The 16391-nt window shown below is 38.7% G+C and overlaps 1 protein-coding gene across 8 annotated transcripts in view; it reads left to right on the plus strand.

Annotated features, from left to right (window-relative positions):
* Positions 1-16391, plus strand: part of OSBPL8 (oxysterol binding protein like 8) — a 92152-nt gene that overhangs the window by 36872 nt on the left and 38889 nt on the right. For 2 of the 8 annotated variants that reach the window (XM_044454817.1, XM_044454816.1), the window contains one exon: positions 13490-13651. The exons of 5 other annotated variants lie outside the window; for them this stretch is intronic. In XM_044454817.1, coding sequence (XP_044310752.1) covers positions 13516-13651 — 136 coding nt within the window. In that variant the 5' untranslated portion in view covers positions 13490-13515. The remainder of the gene's footprint in view (positions 1-13489; positions 13652-16391) is intronic. One more of the 8 variants, XM_044454818.1, reaches the window with a different exon arrangement.

A 16391-nucleotide genomic window follows, 5' to 3' on the forward strand; every position in this document is an offset into this window, starting at 1 on the left:
ACCAGGCCTTCCTGTCCTCCACCATCCCCCAGAGTCCACTCAAGCTCACACCAACTGCTTCAGTGACTCCATCTAGCCACCTCATTCTCTGCAGTCCCCATCTTCTTTTGCCATCTATTGTTCCCAGCATTAGGGTCTTCTCCAGGGAGTCCTTCCTTCTCATTAGGTGGCCAAAGTATTTGAGTTTCATCTTCACTATCTGGCCTTCTAAAGAGCAGTCAGGGTTGATCTCCTCTAGGACAGGTGACAGTACTTTGCAACATATTCTGACAGTGGGTCCTAGATCAAGTCAAGTAAAACTTTTCCTGGAAGCAAAAGTTATAAAACTGAAGCTGTTGTGCTTTGGCCACATCATGAAAAGGCAAGGCTCACTCATGGCAGTCATTCATAGGGTCACCATAACTTGGATGCAATAACAAAGAGCAATCATACTTCTTAGCCCTCAAATTACACATAAGTTTGGCTTTCTCCTGCAGACTATTGTTGTTGCTTCTGCAGACATCAAACAAAGAACTCATTTTACAGCATCCCGTTTTGCTCTGTATCAGTGCATGGAAAAGGGAATGATAGAATTTACTGAGACCACAGACAGTTCACTGACTGAGTCCTTATATTAATGTACTCTATCTTGATTTAGGCATTTGATTTTGCTTTTTAAAAAAATGTGTAACCTTCTGTTGATAATGGTAATAGAAGTTGATAATATTCTGGGTAATAGAAGAATTTGGTCAATACTGAACTTCTGTAGAGAAAGACCCATGCTACTGGGAAATACTGTAGAAATCACAGGTGTTGAGTCACCACCAGGTCACCAGAGATGCAACTTCTGTTTGCATGTGATGACTTAGGAATCAGTCAATTGCAGACATGTAGAACATAAGAGAGAAAGTGTTGAGCTGGTACCATTAATTTCCTATTCACAAATTTTAATTAGACTTGGCTTGTGGGGAAAGGATTTCTTTGTTGCCCATTGAAACACATCTCTTTGCTTGTACAACACAAGCAGTGATCTTTAGCAAATATGTCTGGGTTTGCACATAATGCTAACCCATGGCACAGATTGTTGAATTGTGGTCTGTTGCACTGTGCAGAACACACCACAACTATGAACAACCCAAAAAGAGAGAAGTCGGGTTGTGAACTCTTAACTGCTTAAACCATGGACTGTTGTTAAGCCCAAACCAAGAACTGTGGATTGTATCTTTTAGGCTACAGAGGTGGGGGACAAGTGTAATAAGAAGCAAAAGCCATTCTGCATACTAGTGTTATAGCTTTGCAAAGATATTTAAGTTACAATGTGGGAGTAGAAAAAGGAGAAGGGAAATGAACAATCCAGATACTGTCTGTCTGCCAAATAAACTCTGCGTAGGGCAACAAAGCATGGGTTGCCCAACTGTGAGTTAAATAAACCAAGAATTAGTCTAATGTGTTAATGAAGCCTGGGTAATTCCAATCTTGTCCATGGTGTGGGCTTGTTCCAATAACAGTTCATTCTTCTTGGGTGGAATCTCTTTTATACAGTGTTCTCCAAAAGCTTGTTTTTTTCTTGCTCTGTTATTTTTTACGATGTGTAATGTAACCAGGGCTCCCCCACGATCTCCTACGTTAGACTGGGTGGCTTGTTTGCCCACTGGCCATGCAGCAGGAATTGAGAGTTTTGTGTGCCCCCCACCCCGCTTTTCCTCAGTGTTCTTCCACTCTAGGAAAAACACTATAGTGAGGTATGAGTAAAGAGTAATGAGTACAGAGAGAAAACTAGTACTCTAAGCAATATTTATTAAAGGTTCTACCCAGTGGTGTTCCTGTATTCCCTGTGCTGATGAAAGATCCAGTGAAAACTTCCATCAGTTCTTCACATGGGCCTCCTCTCTTCTGTAGGGCCTCCCCTTTCATGTTCTTCAGAATGATTTTCTTGCATAATAAAGGGAACTACAGGAATTGATGAAAATTTCTTCCATATCCTGCTGACAGAAGCCACTACTTGATCAAAGAGCTTTCTGGAACTGATTAGATACTACCCATAGTTTGAGATATTTCTGAGATTGAACTTGTTCAGGCACCTCACTGTTTCGGAAGTATCTGCCAGGTTAAACAACACAATTTCTGCTGTAGTTAACTGTTCGATTGATCACATTAACTGAGAGAATCTTTTGGGTGTGGAGTCTGTGGAAGCATACATTTAAATGTACATGGGACAGTGTCCTGACCCCAGCTTTGATTCTGTTTCCCAATTCTGTATGTGTATTCACTTATCCTGGATATACAAGAAACAGGGCTTTTGGTCTTGACTTGCTGTGCTGTTAAGAAGACTTGTCAACAAAGCTTTCTTTGAGAATAAACTTTGACCAGGTTGGCCTATTTGAATCTAATCTGTTGTCGTTGGCAACTCAGAGTTCTTGCATAGGATAAAATATGACTTAAGTGAAACCTGAGTAGTCAACAAGTGTGTGGGAGGAGCAGCAGAACAGAGCTATTAGAGAGATGCAGGATGCCAAGTAAGACGTAATAAGCTGCAAGCTGCTTTTATACAAGCTTTATGATGCACCAAAAGGAATTGTACTTCAATGTAAATTGAGCCTACTTCGATATTGTCAAGTCTGTATAGTATAAATTTTAGGCTGCTCTTGGAATATAAATGGTTTGTCTTTTGGATTTTGATTCTGTGTACTGACCTTATCTCTGAAGGCAAGTATATCTCTAAAGATGATGTTCCTTTATGTAGGAGAGACAGAATTTGACTTGGCAATTTAATGGCACAAATTATGCAGATGTAGCTTGACAACTGCTAGTAGCTTACTTGTTTTTCCAGATACTTTCTGTGGAGAAGAGCACATGTTGCTGATGCATGTAGTTAATGTGAAGTTATTTTTAGATTTCCTTTTAGATAGTTTTGTTGCTGTAACAACATTGCATGGTGTTACTAGGAAGCAAGTCCTCTTCCACACCTGCACTTTACTGACATTCTGTTTTCCTTCTCCCTGCCAAGGTAACTGCTTTTTGTGAGGCATTTCAAATATCCAAAATATCTTTTGTTGGTTATATGTGCAGCATTGGCTTCAGAAAGTGTTTGTATTTGCAGATTAGCTTATTTCAGAACTGTGTTCCATGTTGTTCCTATTGTAGATGTTGATATAAAAATTGCATTTTAGTATCAGTGTTAGTATGTGTTAAGGAAAATAATAAAACTGACATTGTATCAAATACAGTGTTATATATCTCAAGCACACACATAAAATGTAAAGATATGACTCACTGAATTGTAAAAATATAACCCAAGAGCTGAAGAAATTCAAGCTGATCTGTATAGCTGTTAGACATTGAGCACTAAATGCATTTTCTAAATAAATACTATTGATTAACTTCAGCACCTAGAAATAAATAAATATTGGTCTTTAAAAATGTGACACTGGGTTAGTTAACTAACTAAAAAGGGTTGGATGGAGATTCTCCCCCCAGGCATTCATACTATGGAATGGTATATTATTTCAGCAACATCACCCATGGATAAAATCCATATTGAATGTCAAATGGATGATGTTCAATAACAGCTGCCTCTAAGAAATTGCCCTAGAAGCTACATTCTTGGATAAGACCAAGCAACATGAAAAAATTTTTTTGCAAAATATTTTTCAAATGGTTTTTAACTAAAACTATAGGTAGCTCACTATTATATAAAAACTTAAAGTATATCAGTAGCTCTCAGCATTTTTAGCTACATTGACTTTTATGCCTTTTAAAGGTGAAACAAAAGGGCAAAGAAAAATGGTCAATTAGATAAGCCTTGTTTGCTTAAAGTGATTCTGATTGGCAAATGTTAGCGCCAACTGCAATGATTTAGCAATTTGTAACCTTTGTAAGAACTTTTATTTAATATTCAGGATAATTCAGTTTTTCAACCTTAGTTTTAGGCATTCTTTTCCTGTAGCTAGGGTTCTTGGTCCCAGTCAGTCTCTCCTGAGCAACTGGTCATTGTCAGCATAAGGCAGCCTTCCCTTCTCCAACCTTGTGCCCAACAGATGTTGTGGAGATCAACTTCCATCATTTCCATCAGTATGTCCAACAGTCAGAAATCCTAGGAGTTGTATTTAAAAACATTTGGAGACCACAAGCTGGGTAAGCTGGTATAAGACCTCACAAGTAGCATCTGATGAAGTTTGGTAATTTGCACTGATAGCCAATTTCCCAGCTTTTAAAACATTAAAAATGTCTTTGTTGTTTGGGCTTCATTAGCCATCGTTACAGAATCCCTTCACTATCAAGATTCACTTGTAACAAGACATTGGCATTTTCACAGTAATTAATATGAATTTTCAAGATATCAGATATTGTTGGCAAACTTTCATTATGATTGCCAGTGATCATTCTAAAAGCTGTTTATTTAAAATTTATGGCTTTCAGTGCATGCAATAATAGTTCATCCATCAATTATCTTTTCACATTCTGTGAAGGCAACGTTCTTGAGCATAAGCTCACTGCAGTTTCTGTCAAGTTTTTCCATTGTAGTTTTACTTTGACATGGAATTGTTACCATTATATGTTACCCTCCAAAAAGTTCTTGACAGGCTTGCTTACCTTTTGTTAATTTAAGGCTGTGGCTTTCTTTATACAGTTGATCCATCTCATTGTTGGTGGTGGTGGTGGTGGTGGTGGTCTTCTCCTACTTCTTTTTCTTCTTCCTTCAACTTTGCCTAGCATTATTCTCAGTCTTAGAGGAGATCAACCCTGACTACTCTTTAGAAGGCCAGATACTGAAGATAAAACTCAAATACTTTGGCCACCTAATGAGAAGGAAGGACTCCCTGGAGAAGACCCTAATGCTGGGAACAATAGATGGCAAAAGAAGAAGGGGACTGCAGAGAATGAGGTGGCTAGATGGAGTCACTGAAGCAGTCGGTGTGAGCTTAAGTGGACTCCGGGGGATGGTGGAGAACAGGAGAGCTTGGACGAATGTTGTCCATGGGGTCGCAATGGGTTGGGCACAACTTCGCAACTAACATAATTGTCTTCTCCAGTGAGTCTTGCTTTCTCACAATGCACCCAAAGCACGACAGCTTCAGTTTTGTCATATTTGCCTCCAGATGAAGCAATATTTTTGTTCGAACAGTAGGTTCTTGTTATGACACAGGTACACATCAGGACAATCAAGTGCTGAGCCACACCCATTTCTGTCACAATCGTCCATAGCTTCTCATTATTTGCACTGTCAGAGACTTTGTCATAGTCTATAAAACAGACTGATCTTCTGAAATATTTGGTGTGCTTCAGTAGCCAACATTTATTTCTGATATGATCAAATAAGGCCTCTTCCTTTTCAGAATACAGCTTGAATGCCAGTCTTTTTCACTTCATATAGGGCATAATTCTTCACTGCAGCACCATGAGCATCCCTTGGTTTGCACGGAAAATAAGGACAATGGTCCTTCTTTCTTTTTTATCACCTTTCTTAGGGACTGGAATATACAGTGGTACCTCAGCTCACGAACGAATCGGGTCACAAACAAAAATTATTGAAAATTTTTACTTGGGTTGCGAACACCGCTTTGGGTGGCGACCAAGCTCACAGCCATCTCCCTCCTTTGGGGAGATGGCCACGATCACGGTTCCATTCGTGCAGGGAAGGCGTCCGTGATCAGAGGCATGCTGCTGCACTAAAGACGGGTGCAGCAAAGCAGAGCCGCGAATCCACTTGTCATTCGTGCAGCTGCCTGCCTCATGCAGCCGTGCAGTTGTTTTCATGCAGGGAAGGCGTCCGTGTTCATAGGCCCGCGGCTGCACTAAAGACAAGCGGATTTGCGGCTCTGCTTTGCTGCACCTGTCTTTAGTGCAGCCGCGTTCCTCTGATCACGGATCGCAGTTCTGTTCACGCAGTAAAGGCATGGTGATCAGAGGCGTGCAGCTACACGAATGACAAGCGGATTTGCGGCTCTGCTTTGCTGCACCCATCTTTAGTGCAGCCGCGCTCCTCTGATCACAGATCGCAGTTGCTTTCATGCAGGGAAGGCATGATCAGAGGCGTGCGGCTGCAGGAAAGACAGAAGCAGCAAAGCAGAGCCGCGGGGGAGATGACTGAGATTCTGCCTGTCTTTCCTGCAGGAGCACGCCTCTGATGAGACACACCTTCCCTGCACGAACGGAACTGCGATCGAGGCCATCTCCCCACCCCAAGTGCACCGTTTGCACCCATCTCTCCCTCCCCCAGTGTGCCCGCAATCATGCCCATCTCTCCCCCCTACCCCCAGTGCACCAGGATGACGGGCACGTGCAGGGATGACAGGCGCGATCTCGGTCATGCTGGGGCGGGTGGGGAGATGACTGCGCTTGTGCTTGTGGTGGGGGGAGATGGCCGCGATCTTTGTTGTTGTCACTTTGTTTCAATTTTTTCTGATTTAAAAAATGGTTACCGAATGGATTAACCTTATTTACATTGAACTTTATGGGGAAATTTGACTTGGCTCATGACCAATTTGGCTCACGACCAGAGTCCTGGAACGGATTAAATTCATGAGCCAAGGTATCACTGTATATGGAACATTCCCATCTGTGGGCCATTGTTTTGTTTTCCATATTTGATGGCATATTTTTGTTAGAATTTGGATTTATTTAGTCTCTGCAGTATAGAATAGTTCTACTGGTACCCTATGTGTTCCAAATGTGTTATTCTTTCCAAGTGCTTTCAGAGGAGCTTTCACATCACTTTCTAGTATTCCAGAATACTAGAAATCCTATTTTTCATCATAGGGTTTCTCTTTTCTGGAATTCATCATCCTTTCATCTCTTCTGTATACTATTTCCAATTTCTCTGTATTTTATTGTGATCAGATAAGTTTGATCCCATTGGTCTTTAGGAATACTGGTTTTCAATTTCCCATTGATTTTGTGGATCTTCTGGAAGGGATCCCTTGTTTTTACAGTCTGGTTGTTCTCTTTTATTTCTTTGCTATGGCCATAGTAATAATTGCTTTTGTTGTTATGTGATAGTTGCTGAAAAGCTGCATCCAGGATTCTGACCCTATTGCTGTCACCTTTTTTGCTTTTGCTTCTTGCCTCTCATTAGCAATTATGCTTCTTCCCTAAGTATCCATGGTTTCAATCCACAGTTGTTCTGTCTCAGTGGTTTTCAACCTTTCCACAGCTGGCGACTGGTGAAAACAGGAAAACTGCCTTGTCATTGAGGTAGAAACAAAAAAATCACTATACACATAATACAGTATTCTGTATATTAGACACAATAGCAAAAAAGAGAAAAGAAAATTCTCCAAAACTAACACAAACCGAGCAACAAAAAATACCAACAAAAGAACAAAATACCAAAATCAGTGCAGCGTGGCTCCCAGCCTGCTCCCACTGAGCTGTCTCTCTCCTCCCTGCGCCCGCCCCAGCACTGGCACACCCCCCATGAACACCAACCAAGGAAGAGGTCAGAGCACCGCCAGCCCCTGCACCAGTCCACAGTGACTGGGAGGTGTCCCTCCCACAGACCAGCAGGGAATCTCCTGCAGACCAGCACCAGTCTGCAGACCAGTGTTTGAAAACCACTGTTCTGATTCATGGTTCATTGAAATCAGTAATGCATGTCTGTTTTTATATGGTCTTATAATTCATCAGGAATGTTGTATACCTTGTATTTTGACACTGTACTTCTGTTCATAAACTTCTTCAGCTTCACTCTGATTTGATATTACTAGTTTATGGACACTACAATAATCTGCTCCTGGCCTTGTTCCGGCAGTGTGAATGCATATTTACCATCTCCTTCTCCCTATTCACTGTATGTTTGATTTTTGTACTGGCCATCTAATGATGTCCATTTGTACAGTTGTTTGATCAGTTGCCTGATGTATATTTCTGCAATAAACAGATTGTTGGCTTCAGAGAGTTCTATGAATCATTCTCCTGCTTCATTTTTGACCCCTTATGCAAATTCTCCTACAACATTGCTGTGTTACCATTTTGCCTTTGGAAGCCTGCATTAGAGTTTTCAATTTCTTCTTCAGATCTATTTTTAGAATGTAAATTTGAATGATCATTAAGTTGATAAGTTTTTTAAGAATTCTGATTGATTTTATTCATTAGGATTTTGCACTATAGCTCTTTAGAGCCTATGTTACAGCTTTGCTCTGTATTAGAGTGACTCAGGTTCTTCTGCGTTTTTCATTTGCATTGAAAACAACTTAGTCTGACTGAAAATGTCCCATTCCAGTCCACTGCAGTTCACTCACATCAAGCACTGCAAAGTTCAACTGTTCTGTGCCTTATGATTTCCAGTTCGGCTTCATTCATAGTTCTTACATGCCTTGCATGTCCCAGTTGTATGTGTTATGCAGTACTGGACTTTCCTTTCACCTCTGTGCATATCAACCACTTAAATTTACTTTTGGCTTTGATCTAGTTGCCTCAATAGCAACAGCCCTTGTTGTACCTGTCCTTTGCTCTTCCCCAGCAGGTAGTTGAGTGCTTTCTGACCTGCGAGTCTGATCTTCTGGCACAATCTTTTGTTTCATTTTAGGTTGTTCCATAATAGGGGTTTCAAGCTAAGAAATATTCAGAAGTTATTTACCAGTGTCATCTTCTGCTTGGTACTAACCAGTTAGCTTGAGAGTCACTGTCATTGTCTGTCTTATGATCTTCCACCAGTATCATTTTCAAATACTGCTGCTGCCCAGTAGCTGCCCTTCAGGAACTTCTCAGTCTGCGTCATCATTATTACAGCTATCAGTTCTCCTCTGCTGAAGTGAACATTGTGCCTGAACAGGGTGGATGCATTTTAGACTGGTTTCTTAGCTTTGACTGTTCTGCCTTGGACGACCCTGCTAAGGACCAGCCTAATGTGAGTGTCTGACCTCCTGTAGCATTGCTCTTGGCTTTTCTGTGACTCTTAGACCCTCTCACCATGTTAAGGAATGCATCCAAGAGTAGGAGTTTTTCCATTAGTTATATTTTCAGTGTCATGTGACTTTGGATCAGTAGTCTTCTTTCTTAAATGATCAAATTTAAGAAATACCTATTTTAGGTCAAAACTTTTTTCCATTGCCCACGTCACATGCTATCTGCTGTTAAAACCTGTTCAGTGTAGCTTCTATTTTTACTAAAACAAATTGATCCAAGTTATACTGTTCAGATTCATGCACTGCACCTTCTATGAGAAGATTGTTACTAAGGAGCTAAAATGCTACAGCTCATTTATGAACTTTCTGAATTATTATAGATAATGAACATCTTTGTTGTCAGAGTGCCAGGTCTGCCATGTTCATTTTTTCTCCTGTCTTAGCATGAGGAGGAGGATAAGTGGGGTTGGCATGCAGCTTAAGCTTATCTGAAGCCATTTACTTTGGCAAGTAACATTTCCCTGTAATAGTACAAGAAGTCCCAGCTGTTTAAATATTTTTTGTGTGTGTGCTGTGAAAGAATGCTGAGTTTCTAATGATCTAGAAGCTTATTATTTCTGTGTAGTTTATATGCTTTTCAGGTCAACGCAAAGTCAAGCAGCAGATGTGATAGGAAGAAAATAGCAAAGAACCTAGAATAGATGATGCAGAGAGAGAGGGAGAGAGAGGGGTGGGGGAAAGCATGCTGTGACTTTCACTTAAAAAAAGAAGGTGTGATAAATTCCTAGGACTCAGTATAAGCTTATACTAAAGGGTCTGCAAGGAGAACTACCACATTGGAATAGGAATACTGTATACATAAAACTCAATGTATGTTTTACCCCTCTGTCTTCCTGGTGTAGAGGCTGCTTAGGAGGCTGTCGCAGTAAAGGAAGAAACAAAGACTGGGATCAATAATAAGGGAAAAGGGAAGATGAATTGAAAGCTAGGGTTTGGGAGCAAGAGCATAAACCAGAGGTGGTATTAGGGGGTGGCTCATTAGGGCTGGAGCTTCCAATATTACATCTGGAGTCTGACATCTCTGCAAAGTAATCTGCCCCACCACCTTGCTGCCTATGGGAATTTGCTGAAAAAATGGATGGGTCCCCGAGAATCTCTGTTGCATCTGAACCCACTGACTTTTTGACCACATATGTTTTACCTCCTGTTGCCCCCCCCATGCATCTTTATGCATGAATTTTTTTTCCCCTGAAATCACATGCCATCAGCTCCTGTACCCATATATTCCTTTTTAGAAATATGTGTGTTCATAGGAGATCGAGTTCTAAAAAGACACACACCTTAGCACTTATTTAAATTAGCACGTGCAAATTTGTGCTGGTATTGGTTTTGTTCTGTTTTGCCCTGTGGGCCTGATCCCTGGACCATTGTGGTACCCAGCCACCACCCCATCGTAAACAGAGCATGAAAACAAAGAATGGAATAGAACTGTTATGGAGAAAAGGTGAGAAATTTAGGGGTAGAATGAATAATATGAAATAAGCAACTTTCTGGCAGTGGAAATTGCTACGTAAAAGCTCCTTGGTACATACTTTATAGATTTTGCTTCGTTATAAACAAAACTGGAAAACGGTGTTACAGGAATTCCTCTGTTACAGGAATAGGAAATCTGTATGCCCCGATCAGCCTCAGCCAGTATGGCCATTGGTCAGGGATAATAGGAATATATATCACAATTAAGTTCCCCACTTGTGCTCTGTTAATTTCTGATTCTCACTCTATGTGCTAAATTGTGTTTGGTGTGTACTATTTCAAGACTGCAGGTTAGGATTCATATGATGGAATGTTAAAGTTGAGTGAATAAAAAGCTGGACATGGCAGAGGTTACTAGTGTAAGATTTTCCTCTGGTGCTGGTTTTCTATGTGTAGGTATCTTTTTTATGGGGATATTTAGTCTTGTTTATTTCTGCCTGTTGTTAGTTGGTGGTACAGTCCAGACAAATCTACCACTTTGGTGAGGACTAGCCAAACCACCAGTTAATTAAAATTAAGCTCAAATTAACAAGGACTTTAATCTCCAGTATGAAGGAGACTATAGAAAATACTGGTATTGTGGTATAGATGTGGGGAGAAATTTTCAACCTGTTAATATTAAAATACTAATTCAAAATATGAATTCACCTGTTACATAATTTAATTCCAATGCTTTTTCTTACCAAATCTTCCCTTTACTCAAATATTAACCCCTCAAATGTTAGAGGAATGTAATAATTCATGCTGATCCTCCTATTTTCTAATTCCATTTGTTAAACCTTTCAGGTTTTAGGCACAACCTTTCTTGAATCCTTTTGTATTTAATAGACCTTTGCTTGCTAGAAGAAGAAGAATGTGGATGGAGAGGGACTTACCAGGGAGGATCAGTGAATGAGCAAGAGGGAAGGAAGTGTGCTTTATCCTTCTATGCTTGTATCTATCACAAAGGTCCCACCAGGTCCTTCAGGTTTTTTTCCTCTCTTCAGTACCTCATAGCTTTGCTCATTTCTGCTTTCACAGCCTGACTGGGAAATAGAAATTAAAAATGGTTGTACAAGGTGAATTGGTATGGTATAATTTGGTGGATAGGGAATGAGGTTAGTACAGCTGCTCTGCTACCACTGATTCTGCTGTAGTTACTCACCCATCCCACTTTAGTGTTACCAAGGATACCATTGTTTCCCTTGTAACTTCTAGTTCCACCTTTAGATTCCTACACTTGAGAAGAGGTTCTGTGTGTCTTTATGTGTATGTTAGTGTTATATGAGTGTCATTATAATAAATGGCTAAGCTACAGGGTTTTCTCCCCTTCTAAATAGCATGCCATTTTCCTATAACCCAAGTTATAAGGTGTTAAAAAGTTGTAACAGCAGATGGTCTGGATGAGAGGGGATCTTTACTATAGTTCCCAGTTATAGTTCTGGAGCTGTTAAAGTTCATCAAGCTCTGGCCATATGTAGTCACATACAAAATGAGAAATGGATAACAAGATGCCTGAAGAGGAAGGATCCAAAGCAGATTATCTTGCTTTGGCATGCTGTCACCATCCTGCTCTCACTCTGCTTTGCCATCTAGGAGGGGAAGGAGGGAGGGATGAGCTCTAATCCATTTGTGTAACTTGATAAGGATTTCCCATGAGGTCAGGGTGGGTTGTGTAATGGCTTGTGTTCTGTATTGCTTCAACATGCTTGGTATCCTGTAATAAGAGGTGTATATACACAAAGAGAATAATAGTAGATGCTTTTACTGTATGACTTAAGCCTAAAAGTCACCAGAATGAAATAGAAAATCTTAACTGCTTATCAGTGACCTAGGTTAGGGCTACACAGAAGTCATTTCTATTATGTTAGTTATTTACAGTAAAACTAGGCTGAACTCTGTTGAATCTGTTGAAATAAGAAGACTTTGTCAATTTACCTTTATTTCTACTAGGTTTTTTTTAAAGGGGGCTATATATTGGTGTGAGCTTAAGTGGACTCCAGGGGATGGTGGAGGACAGGAAGGCCTGGAGGAATGTTGTCCATGGGGTTGTGATGGGTCAGACACGACTTCGCAACTAACAACAACAATGTATTTAAATTCCAGTGAAATTATGACTTCTTTTTAAAAAGTTTCTCTTTATTTATTTTATTTATTTATTAAAACATTTTTATGCCGCCCCATTCGCCGAAGCCTTGGGGCGGCTTACAACTCCTTAATCATAGTTATATATACAGAATATAAACAATCTTGTATGGAAGGTGGTAGTGGGGAAAATAAAGTTTCGGAAAGGATTTTAAAACTTCTTCAGACAAAAAATCTGGCTAAAGTTAAATATTTGGAGTGTTAAAGAAACAACTTACCTCTTGAGCTTTATTTAGTAAACATTGCTGTTGTGTGGCATTGAGTGTCATAGCTTGCTTTAATGTTTACCTGTGTGTTCAAAACTATTTTAATGGGGAAGAAATCTGTTTACTGAAGGGTGGTCATCAATATATTTTTTTCACATTCTTGGCAGTAACTAACACAAAATAGTGTGTTAGTTATTAAGCAATAACATTTTGTATTATTGCTTAAAAGACATTTTGAGTCAGTGACTGCCTACTAAAATGTATCTTGTACATAATGCCTAAATAATGTTTTGCAAAGTTCTTTAAGTGGATTTAGAATCCATAGAAATTATTGTTGGCAATACTGACATAAAGTATTGTGAATATAAAGTTTCCCTTTTAAGGAGAAATCCATCTTTGTATTCTCAGTGGCAGTCTTCACTTTCTTATCTGAATTTTTAAAGCATATTCATGAAAACTTGCTCTGTATGCTTTAAAAGAGTGCTTGAATTATTAGCTAGTGGAGGAATTACTTTGACTCCTCCATTCTGATGTGCTATGTCATGGCAGTTGTCTGGTACCTGCAAAACAATAAGGAGTAACAGCTTGTCTTGGGGTATGCTGAATGAAGTATCAACTGTTATTGATGGCAGCAGTTTGAATTGAATTCTTAAATGTCTCTTGGCTTTATTATCAGCCTTGGTTATATCTTCTTGTTCCAAGTGCACACGTGGAACTTGATCTTGCATGTTGCTAATCTGAATGTGAGGGCAACGGCTTTTCCTGCGACATTCTTATTACTACCACCCTTCTGAATAACAGCAATCATTATACAGAGCATCTAACTAATGAAGGAAGAAGGTCCACTGCGGCGTAGGTTTTCTTCATGTGCTGGGGTTTCGCTTCCTCCACGAAGTGATGGTCGAAAACTTGTCCGGAATGCTTCATTTGGTGGATGCAACGAATTTTCACCAGTCTTTCGAGGTTTGTTTTGCCTTTTATATGTTGTCACAGTAATTGCACTGTTGTAAAAGCTTTCTCAACTACATTTTTTAAAAGCCATTTTCTGAAGCAGTTGGATTCATGTTGAATTAAAGTCTGAATTGAATGTTGAATTAAATCAAGATTTGGAAGTAATTATTTGTTGTTTATACATGTCATTAGATAGATCTTTCTTTAGGGTTTTGGTGAATAACTGTGCCATCCATTTGTACAATGTATATGATTGTTCTTATTTAGGTAGTTGACTGAATGTGGATATTGTTTTTCTTGCCTGAATTAGTTATACAACCAAATAACTTTTCAGGGAAAAGCAACTTAATTATTTATTCTGTAATTACCTTTGGAAAATGGAATCTATTTTCAGCCATTTGACTGTAAGATACTAATTTTAAAATGTAATGGTGGTATCTTAAATCATATGTCTACAGTCGTTACGTTGTAATGTCATGGATATGGTTTGCATCAATTGTAGTGGGTTTGATCAGTTTTAAAAGAATACTGTGCCATTAAGTTACTGTTACTATACTAACTTAATAAAGTTTATCTAAAATTAAAACTTTTGGGCTAATGTAATTTTAGTCTGGTTTTTCTACTGTATGGCTTGACTACAAAAACGCTGTTAATCCTTTGGAAATTAGAAATAATTATCTCTATTTTCATATGTTTTGTGTAAGCAAAAAGTATATACAATAAAAGCTAAAAAGACAAATAGATTTGCTTTACTTGTAACTGTCTACAGCTGAAGAAATACTACAAAGTTCTGCATTTCTCTGATTATAACTATTACAGCAGGCTGTTTCACATACATGGTTTGCTGTCAGGGCATTTGAACTGAGCTAATAGGTTGCATAATTCTTGATCATGTATACAGAGATCACCTATAGACAGAAGTTTTGCCTTACTTTATTGTAAATGTAGGTTGTTCTGTAAAATGTTTAATACACTCAAGTGGTAGAGTGAAAGGAAAGAAAGTGTACTTTAAGCTTTGTGTTTAGGGTATGTATGTACATATACAAGTATGTATGTGTGCTAACTTCACTTTAGTTTCTGGTCATATTGTTAGATATATCTTAGAAGGAATGAACTTTCCTCCATCACATGAGGAAGTCATGTAACTCAGGAAATGGGCTTTGCATTTATTTTATATATTATACTTTAGCACTAAGAGATGCAGAATTTTCAGAATCGTTTTGCAAATCAAAATAAGCAGGAGTAATGCAGAATAAGAAAGAGTATAATATTTGACTAGAAGCTTTTTATATTATTCTGTTCCTTCTGTGCAACCGTAGTTGTAACAAATATATTTCCTTTTATGATAAAGAAAGCAAAAACCCCTCTTCTTGCTAACATCCAATCTGTTAAAACTATGCATATCTTTAGCTAAAACTTCATGTATGTATGCCTTCTATTCTTATGACTTTCTGAAGACAAATATTCTAGATGTGTGCTGAAGATGCAATATATGTAATTCTAGATGTATGTCATTTGTTACTTTTCATTTGTTACATCAGAGAAATTATATAAGTGAATGGTATATAAACAGATGGTGCCCATTAGAGGATAAAAAATGAACAAAAAGAGTTATAATGTGTGATGATACGTATGAGTTTCCATGCACCTGTATGCAGCAATCAAACAAGACAGGAAACAGCAATTAATCCTTATTTTTTGTTATACCATGCTTGTTTGGAAGGCAATAACCATAGTTTCCCAATCCGGATTAAAGAGGTGCTGTGGTTTCTGTCTTGTTTCCCTGCTCACAATAAATTGAAGAGCAAAATGGGAGTAAAGAAGCCACATACAGTAGCACAAAGCTTGGCATATCCTGATTTATTAAGAAAGGGTTTGATTATCTAAACACAGCCAGTATGTACATCAGATAAGATATTCATCAAATATCCTGATTGTGATTCAACGCAAGAACTTGCTTTGTGGGAATAAATCATAGGGTGTTCTAATTAGTTCTTCTGCAGCAATTTCCTGTTTTAAAGAGATGGATCCCAAGCAGGATTGTTTGCTTTCTCCAAGTTGGAACTGCTGTAGCTTAAAGAGTAAACAAAGCTTCTGCTACATGTGGCTCTTTTTCATACATAGTAACATCTTTGCATTGTTATATATGAAGGTCAGTGGAAATACAGCTGCACTTTTTCACTCCAGGCATTTCAATTAGTCATTAACTATAAGTCTAAAAGTTGCTGCTTAATCTATGTTTAGAATCCAGAATTGCTCCAGAAAATTTCCCAAATTCCTACTGCTCTACTTGGAAGGATTACATTTCTACCCAATACATGTCTGAGTTTGAATGCATATAAAATATATTTGTTACTGTGAAGAATGCAGATATTCAGCTTTTCCTTCTAGCATAATAGATGCAAATGAAGTAGTGCAAGCTTTATGATTTGGCTTTGGACAAATTCTCTGTCTTATGCTGTTTTGTAAAACATTGATTGGTTCACTTCTGTGTGTATGTGTAGCAGAATATATGAACACCGTATTGCTTAATCATGATGGGTATTAAATTTTCTTTAAGAAGTGGGTCAGAACCTTCTTATTTGGTCTCATATTCTTCTCTAATGAGGAGGCATTCTGTTTGTGTGGCTCTAAGCTGGAGGAACCCTTGCAAACATGTGAGCATGCAGGCATAACCTTTTTGAAATGATCTAAACAAGAGCGTATAAGTAACTAAAACTATGTTTATTTTTTCTTCCTTTTTAACCATCAC

The sequence above is a fragment of the Varanus komodoensis genome, unplaced genomic scaffold (assembly GCF_004798865.1).
Source record: "Varanus komodoensis strain SLA01 unplaced genomic scaffold, ASM479886v1 scaffold8, whole genome shotgun sequence".
In the NCBI taxonomy this organism is placed as follows: Eukaryota; Metazoa; Chordata; class Lepidosauria; order Squamata; family Varanidae; genus Varanus; species Varanus komodoensis.